The sequence below is a fragment of the Ictalurus punctatus genome, chromosome 23 (assembly GCF_001660625.3).
Source record: "Ictalurus punctatus breed USDA103 chromosome 23, Coco_2.0, whole genome shotgun sequence".
Taxonomy (NCBI): Eukaryota; Metazoa; Chordata; class Actinopteri; order Siluriformes; family Ictaluridae; genus Ictalurus; species Ictalurus punctatus.
Window position 1 is genome coordinate 449932 of NC_030438.2, and position 10621 is coordinate 460552.

The window sequence follows — 10621 nt, forward strand, 5'->3', positions numbered from 1 at the left end:
ACTATTGCTTTCTTTACAATAAATTTGTAATGTAAGTAACAATTTTATTGACATCAGTAACTATAATCAAATTACATAAATTTAAAATGTAATGTTACATTTCTCCGTTATAAGAAAAGTTATTAGAATACAGTAACATGTTACTTTGTAACGAGTTACACCAGCTCTGATTGGCAGTGTGTTTTGGGTCTTGCTGAATGATGTTCCTCCTATTTAGATTAGATGCATTTCTCTTTAAATTGGAATGTTTATCTAAACTTCTAAATTCATTCTGCTGAATGATGCCATCATGAGTTACATCATCAATAAAGATTAGTGAGAACATTTCAGAAGCAGCCATGCAAGCCCACACCATGATGCTACCTCCACCATGCTTGACTAATAAGCTCGTACGTTTTGGATCAAAGGATGTTAATTTCTTTCTCAACATTTTGAACCTTCAGTTTCTTTGGCAGAGTGTAATCTTTGTTCCAGAACTTTTGTGGCTCATCTATATTTCTTTGCGAATTCCACACTTGTAATACCTTCACCCCTGCCCTTTGGCGGTTGTTGGCGATATCACTGACTGTTGTTTTTGGGCTTTTCTTCACAGCCCTCACATTGTTTCTTTTATTGACTGCTGTTGTTTTCCTTGGCTGACCTGTTCAATGTTTGGTTGTTACCACACTAGTGGTTACGTTATTTTTCACCACATTCCAAATTGTTGTATTGGCTATGCCTGTCAGTCACATGTTCCAATATTTTTGAACACAGGTGCCATGTTCTGAGTTGTTTGACACATCTAGATGTAAATATAATTAAAGATGAAATTCTGATCTATCATTCTTTTGATCTCAAATGTCTTTAGTATATAGTAAAAACAAAAGAATAGGCCTCGCTGTTCTAATACTTCATGAGGAAGTTTTTGCAGCTCCTTGATAGACAAGTCCCCAGAATTAACTTCACCCTGCTCTCACACCTGCAGGGACACAATGCAACAACTTGGCCAGAAGTCATTCATTTTCAAAGAGAGCCATAGATGTCCAGTGACTTTAAGTAGCCCTTGCAAAGCAAAAGTTGAACAAAGTTATGTGTTTTTTTCCCTCTGACTAGTTTTTGTTCCTACTCATGGTTTCTAAGCCAGTCATTGAAACTTGCTCTGCTGCTAACAACATTTCCCTCCAGAATCTTATTTATATATATTCATTCTATTGATAGCCTGTATGGATAAGGGTTTTTTTTTCAACAGTGAAAAAAATAATTTTATAAAAGTAATATAGTGTTTAATTAGTGATATGTTCTGTAGTTGGATCACAGCATCCTGCATCACACCTTCAATGGCTACGACTGCCTCTCAGATCAAAACATTGACCTTTAACCTCCTTATCTCTCACAAAGCATATAAATAATGACCATATCCATGGGGAGAAGAAGGAGTTTGTATGTCGATGGGAGGAGTGCTCTCGAGAACAGAAGCCCTTCAAGGCCCAGTACATGCTGGTGGTACATATGCGCAGGCATACAGGCGAGAAACCACACAAGTGCACGGTGAGAAACTACATTACCCAGCATATGCTTCTGTTAAAAAGGATCCTTTAAAAGACCATTAAATAAAATGTTCTAATAATTATATGACTGTAACATCTCAAGCTTTGATTTGTAGCATAGCAGCTGTATATCACAGTGAGTAAGTGAGGTTTGTGATTTGTATCTGCCCTTTTTTCTCTTATCATGTGCAGTTTGAGGGCTGTTCCAAGGCCTATTCTAGATTGGAGAACTTGAAGACACACTTGCGCTCTCACACAGGAGAGAAACCCTATGTGTGTGAACATGAGGGCTGCAACAAGGCCTTCTCGAATGCATCAGACCGTGCCAAACATCAGAATCGAACTCACTCCAATGAGGTATATACACACTACCTCTTTTAGCCTATTCTGGCTCAGTAAAACAGAACTATTAAGCAGTTACTGAAGGAAGATGCAATTTAGTTTTAAAGCAATGAGGATTTAAATAAACTTATTTTATAAATTATCCAAAAGGTATTTTTATATTTAAGCCCCAGTCAGGACTCGAGCTACCCTAAGTTTACTAATTCAAAGCATTATAAGACATACAAGTTGCATGGTTTATTTAGTGTACTAAGCACTTACTAGTACAGGGGTCGGGAACCTATGTCTCACAAGCCATATATGGCTATTTTAGTGATTAGTCAACTGCGGGAAAAAATAAATAAAAACCATCACGAAAGCTAGTGTGTCAATTCAATTAAAACTCTACATATTACTTATTTTTAAATATTACATAGTTCATAATCAATGCCCATTTGTCATGTATACACCAACCAATTGTGATGTAGCACAACAATCTCAAATTTCATTAGACAGTGTTGAGCAGTGTGGTAATTTTCAGGTCTAATTCATAAATCGGCTGAAAAGTACATAGCTTTTCAGTTTTCTTTAACAAAGATGAAATGGCTTAAAGAAAAAAAAAGACGACGAGTATTGTTCTTTCCAGTCCAAACAGACAGAGAAATTTGCGTATTTGGAAATTGCATTAATGGTAAGTAGTGTTCAATTTACTCTTACTTACTTACTGTACCTTGTATTGATTTACCATTTTATGAAACTATCATAGTTGGTTAAATGAAGTCCAAGTGCCACCTACAGGCCTATTAGGTGAAGTGCAGGCTGTTAGGTCAAGAACATGCAAAATGTGAAATGGCCTTTATTATATTACCAATTTTTATAATTATGCAATTATTTATGCAATAATTATGCAATAATAGTAAAAATAATGACTAAAATAAGAGAATACATATATAAAAATGTAAAAAAAAAACAAAAAAAAAAAAACTTTTCTCTGGCTCTTTAAAGAAAATCATAGCTTTTTTTATGGCTCTTCCAGCTGAAAAGCTTCCTGGCCTCTGGTTTAGTAAGTCCTAAAATATGGATCTGCAAAATATATCAGCTCCTGATTGGATTTTTAACCTGCCATTTCAATTAATGAAAAAAAGTTTGTTTTTTGACTATCACTCATTCTCACAATGTTTCTCAGAAACCCTATGTATGCAAGATACCAGGCTGCACCAAACGCTACACTGATCCGAGCTCTCTGCGCAAACATGTAAAAACCGTTCATGGTCCTGAAGCCCATGTCACTAAGAAACAGCGTGGAGATGTTTTCCCCCGACCCCCGGCCCATCCCCGTGAACCTGGAGCCAATGGACAGGGCAGGTCGTCAAAATTGCAATGCCCCTTTGAAGCATTTCCAGACCAAAGGGAGTATAACCATGCTACCTCAAAGCAAGATGAATGTCTGCAAGTCAAGTCAATCAAGACAGAGAAGCCGATGGTGAGCCCCTTTTCACACTCAAATCATTTCATATGCTCTTAATAAAATAATTGTATACTCTTATTTCTAAAATAAAATAATCTGACATTAACAAGCATACATATACGTACCTTTTTACTTCCTTTACTGACCTTTTTACACTAACGGTTTCTTAATTTAGATCTGATATTGTGTTTGACATATTTTACCCTTTCCTACTTCCCTGCTTGCTCTCATAACTCAGCCTTATTATTTATTTTACATCTATGCTAGCTTTGCTCTGCATGGCCTGTATAATAACTAACTGTCTTTTTCATCCAATGCTTCACACGTTACTTGCCCTTTTTCTAAGGACAGTGGGTGATCAGGTGAGATTTGGTGAACTATCAACATTGATATCCTTGAATCAGAGCTCTGCTCTTCCTGCCATATATCATATTGTCCTCACAAGTTAGAGGTCATCAGTTTAACCAAAAAATTATTTCACCCATCTCTATGTGGAGTCATTATAGAGTTCAGCATCATAACCTTTAGTAGACAAGTCACCAGAATTAATTACTCAAATGTATACCCTACATGTTCTCTCTGATCACACCTGCAGGGTGCAACAAAGTGGCCAGAAGTCATTCATTTTCAAAGAGAGATTTCCAGTGACAGTAAGCGAAGTAACCTTACCGAAGCAAAAGTTGAGCAAGTTTAACTTTTTACAAATGAGAAGTGAGGCAGTTTGGTGACTGCTAATAGGAGTTTCTTTATATGTTTCTTTTTCCCCCTGTTTTTTTGGTTCCATATATTTGTTCCTATTCACTGCTTCTAAGCCAGTCAATGAAACTTTCTCTGTTGCTAAAAATCACTGACTGGTGTGAGTGCACAGTTAACTCTAAGTCAGATCTGACCAAAAGATGTAATAGGTGTAGAAAATTAAATTTAAAAGGTTAGGGCCTTTATCCATTCCATGTGCCATGTAAAAAGCCATTCATCACTGTAGTTTTAATAAGTTTTCGTGCTTTGTTTTTTCAGAGGGGGAGCTTTTATTTGATCATGGTTTAACTGTTACATGTGCTTGCCACATTTAATTTATTCATGTACAGGTTCATCTAAAAAAATTTCAATATCATGGAAAAGTTAATTTTTTTCTGTAATTTAATTCAAACCACTTTTTCCAATTAAATTACAGAAAAATAAAATAAAATTTTCCATGATGTTCTAATTTTCTGAGATGCACCTGTATATCTTGTCTCTCAGACGTCTCAGCCAAGCCCTGGCAGTCAGTCTTCATGCAGCAGTGGCCAGTCCCCCACCAGCTCCCATCTCAGCCGTGGAGTCCAGCTTGCTGTGAACACTATTGGCCTTGTCGGGGAGGAGGTGGTGGAGGACCAGGAGTTTGAAGTGGAGGATGAAGAGAAGGACACTGAGGTAGTAGAGGAGGAGTCTCCCATAATGGTCTCTACTGTATCCACTGCTACAGCCACGGCAGCTACTGTAGCCCTACAGCCCTGCAGGAGTCTTGGGCAGCCCTTGCGCTGGATGGAACAGGTTAAGATGGAAAGGCTTAGGCAGGTGAATGGAGGGACATCAAGGCTGGGACATCTGTCACCCACAGCACCCTCTAAAGGCCACAGTCTGCCCTCCCTGACAATGAAAGGTACGACTTTGTCTCAGTTCACACACTGTGTGTTTTTTTTCTAATACTAACCAAGAATCCTTATTCGTCATGTCAGATTAAAATGATTGTGGATCATTGGGAGAAAAAAAGAGTCCTGAGAAAATCTGTGAACTCTGTCCTGTGAACTCTTTACAGTTTACTCTTTTATTTTAAATTTTTAATGGTGTTTTTGTAAATAAGACATGGGAGAGATCTTTGGTAAATGTAATACTGAGTAATGCTGACAATTGCTACTTTTCTTTACATGGCTATGTTTCTCTGAACTCTAGGCTTGTGTACAGTCAGGAGTACTTGTGGGGGTGCACCAGTGCCTCAGCCTCCTTTGCATCCCGAGCCATCCAGCACAGAGCTGACAATGCTGAGCCTCCTACGGGATCGCCGTGACAGCAGTGGCAGTGCCACCAGCTCAGCCTACCTAAGTAGCAGCCGTCGTTCATCTGGCATCTCTCCCTGCTTCTCAAGCCGCCGCTCCAGCCAAGCCTCACGGTCTGAGCACAGCCAGCAAAGACAGCTACACAACCTCAGTGCTACTGACTCCTATGACCCCATTTCCACTGATGCCTCTCGTCGCTCCAGTGATGCTAGCCAATGTGGTGGAGGTGGTGGTTCTGGTGGGGTAGTGCTTGGAAGAAGCTGGGGTAGTCGAAGTGGAGGTGTGGGAGGAGGTGGGATGGGATCAAGAGGTGTGTTGAACCTAACACCAGCACAGCATTATCATCTCAAAGCCACATATGCAGCTGCAACAGGTGGGCCCCCTCCAACACCTTTGCCTAAACTGGAACAAGTGAGCTATAAAATTCAAATGACTATGGCCAGGGATGTGAAAGGCACAAACCAGCTCCCATTGCCATCACTATTCAGACCTCGTTGCAGTAGTGATGGTAGTTCTCATGGACAAAGCAGTCACATTAGGTACAGATGGAGGAGATTGTATCCAGGGGAAGGCCCAGGCAATAGTAACAGAAGAGCAAGTGACCCTCTAATGCCAAGAGACCAAAATAACACTGGAAATCCCCAGATACAGCGTTTTGGCAGCCAAAATAACATGGACCAATTACCCCCTCTGGTTGGTAATAATGTCTCAAGTGGTGTTGGTAAAAGTACAAACCACCAAAATGACACCAACTTAGTGGACATTATCCAGAGTGGCCAGCTCTCCCCTTTCCCTCCTAGCATCATGGAACAATCAGCACTTGAAGCTTTAGCCATTGAGCATGATGGGGCGCTCTTATTTAAGGATGATGGTTGTCTTCTTGGGGACCATAAAGCTCCCTGCAGCCAGCAAAATGGCATAAATTCCCAATTTCACAGAAATGATTTTACCCAGAATAGTAAGGAGGTGCAGAAAGTCCAGAATCCTTCACAGGACCATGGGGCACAAGAAGCACAAAATCCTAGGAAAGATAGCCTGCCAATCCAATGGAATGAGGTAAGCTCAGGAAGTACGGATTTTTCGTCTCCTTGGGAGCCATGGAGGTGTGAGCAGTGGCCAAACCATATTAATACAGTAGGCCTTCCATTTGGTCACTTTGAAAATATGATTGTACAACAGCAGCTCCCTTCATACTTTACAGACCAGCGACATCCTAATCAGAGGGGTAGTGTTCAACAAATAACTGAACTGACCGATGGACACATTTACCCAAATCAGCACAGGCAAGGATCAAATCCAAGCCAACATCGATCTTGCAGAATGAGCCAGGGTGTGTCAGTGGAGACTACACAACGGAACTGTAATGGCACAAGCTCAAGCACATATAACTTTGGTCAGCAAAACTGTCAGAATGCGCTGGGCCTCATCCAACCAAGTAGTGTTCATCAAGCCACTCAGCCACAAACTCAGCCACAAACACAACAGCTTCAACAGAGCCATGAAATTCCATGTCAAACAAGTGGAAACTTACTCCAGCAAGGAACAGTAAAGCCCAGTACATCCCACATCTCTGTACTCTCTCTTCAGCCAGCTAGCCAGCATGTGGACCAAGACCCCTCTCAACCACAACAATATTCCACCCAACAGATAATCGGCAGTCATAATGCACAGTCCTACAAAAGTTTTACAAAAGGAAATATCAGTAACCGCTCACTTGCTAATCATGTTTCAGGACTAAAACTAGAAATAGAAGATCAGCTTCAACCAAACTCATGCTCTTCAATGCAGCAACAGCAGATCTTTGAGCAGTGGTTTGACCCAGCTAAGTCTTCAATCTTCAGAGCTCAACACTGCCAAATGGAATCATTTAAAATTGAGACTGGGATATCATGTGAATCCTTGGAGGATGTTCTGTCACCTGGGGCAGATCAGGTGACCAGCACAGTAGAGAGCAGCCCAGATGGCAGTGTTCGGGATGTCGGCATACATTTTTTCTCCATCCTGGACGATAGCCTTGACCAGGGCAGTTTGGTTTCTGATGTCATCAGTCCTAGTGTTGTGCATGATTTATCACAGACTTCCTCTTGTCTTACAACTCCAAACCTCTCAGCTGTACTTCATAGCTTGCCTCTTGGTACAACCAACATGGCCATTGGAGACATGAGCTCATTTCTGACTACCCTTGCAGAAGAGAGCAAGTTTCTTGCCATTATGCAGTAGGTTTTATAATCCTCCAATTGATGAGAATGGGGAAAACAAATAATTTACTGAAGTAATTTTTAAAATATGGATTAGGAGGAGAAAATCTTTGATTTATATTTGTTAGTGTAATTTGTTAGGGGGAGTTAAAACAAGCATAGATCTGCTATCTTTATATGTCTTAGCCTCCTAAAGATGGGGATTGGAGAAACCATATAAATATAGTGTAAGTATATAAATATATAAAATCATTCCATTTGTGGAATAATTGAATATACAAAATCCAGTTTCATATTTCTTTAAGGTGACAACAGCATCTCACCTCTTTAAACAGTATTCAATTCAATTAAATTGTGTGTGTATAGTGCTTTAAACAATGGACAGTGTCACAAAGCAGCTTTACAAGAAATATATAAATTAATTCTGGATATAAATTTTACATTTATAAAATTATCCCACAGTATTCTGTGTATTATTGCTGTTTTGCATTTTGTTATAAAATGTTCATAGACATGCATGTTCATTGCCTTTTTATGCAAGTAGAATATATCTCAATTACTAAAGAAAGACTTGTCATGAGGTAAAGACAGGTTAAATGTTCCATTTAAAAGGTCCTAGTGTTGCAATTACCTATATTAACATTTTAATTATGTTGTATGTCTTGCATTGGTAGTATTGACATTATTTTCCTGGCCTTGTATTATGCTTGACATATTTTTCAAACATGGCATAGACTACATATATGAGGGACCATTGTATTAGACAATTGTGGACCAGAGCCTCATATGAATAAATATACTACTTCATTTACCATGATTGCATACATGTATAAAGACTTTTCCCAATTTTATTTTATTTTATTTTTTACACCTTGAATATTGTGGTCTAATTACTGGTGCTTACAACAAACTGAGTGCATTATGAAAAAGAACAACTAAGATGTTGAAATTTGCCCACATGTTTTTTTCCCAAAGAGGATAAATTTTAATATGATGGATAAAATATGCCAATAAAGTATTATTATTATTATTATTATTATTATTATTATCATTATAATTACTATTATTATTATCGTTAGTAGTAGTAGTAGTAGTAGTAGTAGTAGTAGTAGTAAAAGTATTAACCCATTTCTGGTTTTATCAAATATCTCAAAGTAATAATGTCCTTTCTTTTAAAATGCAAGTTGTGTATTACTTCACAACCATGGTCACCAAGGTTTTCATATTACAAATAAATTTTAAGTGCATCTGTTCTGATTTGCCTGTGAAGGAATTTGATACAATGTGGAGGTAATCTGGCAATTTTCTTTGCAAAAAAGATATGTGTATATGCGTATGTACAGTTTTATAAGTCATTCTGTAGGAAATAGGTACCGTTTGTGTTCTGTTATTGTTTTAAAAGTTTTATGATACATTTCCTGAGGAAATTACAGGGGTGGGTGGGGGTTGGGGGGGGTGATGATTAGTGCCTAGGAACACTGCCAGTCTTTTATAAGGCATTATTACAAAACAGGTGTACAAACAGGTGGTCAAAATTCAGCAAGAAACCTACAACTTCACGTACAACTCAGTAATCACAAATGATTCTGGTACAGGTGAGGTGTTGGCTGTAAATCTAACATCTAAAAAAAAAAAAGCACAAATGTTTGAAAATATTTTAACACATTTCTTGTCTTTTTATGCTTGTAAATACATTATCCACCTGTATAATGTAGACTAAATAGGAGAGTTTAGATGACAAAGTTAGCCAAGATGATCATACGGACTAAGCAGGAATCCCCTACCTGCGAAAAAATCCAAGCAAAGGGGAATTAGGGTGTATGAAGTCATGGTGCATAGCACTACCATATGGAATTCAAAATCTGAATAATTTGTTTGTAACAAACCACAACAAATGTTTGTAAGACATTAATAAAAATGAAATAATGTGCATGGCATGTCTGAACAGCCTGTCTTTTGTTTATGAACTGTGAGTAACATGCCAGTGCATGTGGAGGATGACTAGTGATTCTCCACATCCACCTGCTGCTTACATTAAATTCTGTTAAAAAGTCTATTACAACACATACAGATCACACACTAAAACAGGTTACTATGCTAATAAAATAAGTTTATAGAAAAAATAAGCTAGAAAATAAAACATTGTTAAGATACATTTTAAAGATGATCAGCCATAACATTAAAACCACCTGACTAATATTGTCCAGATCCCCCACGTGCTGCCAAAACAGCTTTGACCTGTCAAGACATGTACTCCACAAGACCTCTGAAGTTGTGCCTATTGTATCTGGCACTAAGACTTCAGCAATAAATCCTTTAAATCCTGTAAATTGCGAGGTGGGGCCTCCATGGATCAGACCTCTTTGTCCAGCACTTACCACAGATGTTCGATCGGCTTGCGATATGGGAAATTTGGAGGCCAAGTCAACACCTTGAACCAACACCTTGGTTTCTCAAACCATTTCTGAACAATTTTGCAGTGTGGCAGGGCACATTATCCTGCTGAAAGATGTTACTGCCATTAGGGAATATCGTTGCCATGAAGGGGTGTACTTGGTCTGCAACAATGTTTAGGTAGGTGGTACATTTCAAAATAAAATCCACATGAATGCCAGGACCCAAGTTTTCCCAGAACATTGCCCAGACCATCACACTGCCTCTGCTGTCTAGCCTTCTACCCATAGTGCATTCTAGTGCCATCTCTTCCCCAAAAAGAAAACATGATTCATCAGACCACACATTCTTCCATTGCTCTATGGTCCAGTTCTGATGCTCAGATGCCCATTGTAGACACTCTTGGCAGTGGACAGGAGTCAGCATGGGCATTCTGACCAATCTGCAGTTAAGCAACCCAGTACACAGCAAGCTGCGATGCACAGTGTTTTCTGACACCTTTCTATTACAGTCAAGTCAAGTGAGTTTTTATTGTCATTCCTCTATATAGCTTATGTACATTGTAACGAAATGTTGTTTCTTCAGGGCCATGGTGCAACACAGAACAGTACGCAGGACTACATAAAGTGCACATACACAACAGTGTGAGACGAGTGTAAGACAGTAAATACACCGAACATA

The 10621-nt window shown here is 38.8% G+C and overlaps 1 protein-coding gene across 5 annotated transcripts in view; it reads left to right on the forward strand.

The window, feature by feature from the left end:
* The window catches only part of gli3 (GLI family zinc finger 3), a 199006-nt gene extending 189523 nt beyond the window's left edge, over positions 1–9483 (forward strand). For all 5 annotated transcript variants that reach the window (XM_053674956.1, XM_017453559.3, XM_047150215.2 and 2 more), the window contains 5 exons: positions 1378–1527; positions 1719–1883; positions 3034–3330; positions 4555–4954; positions 5245–9483. In XM_053674956.1, coding sequence (XP_053530931.1) covers positions 1378–1527; positions 1719–1883; positions 3034–3330; positions 4555–4954; positions 5245–7568 — 3336 coding nt within the window. In that variant the 3' untranslated portion in view covers positions 7569–9483. The remainder of the gene's footprint in view (positions 1–1377; positions 1528–1718; positions 1884–3033; positions 3331–4554; positions 4955–5244) is intronic.
* Positions 9484–10621: the final 1138 nt, after the last annotated feature.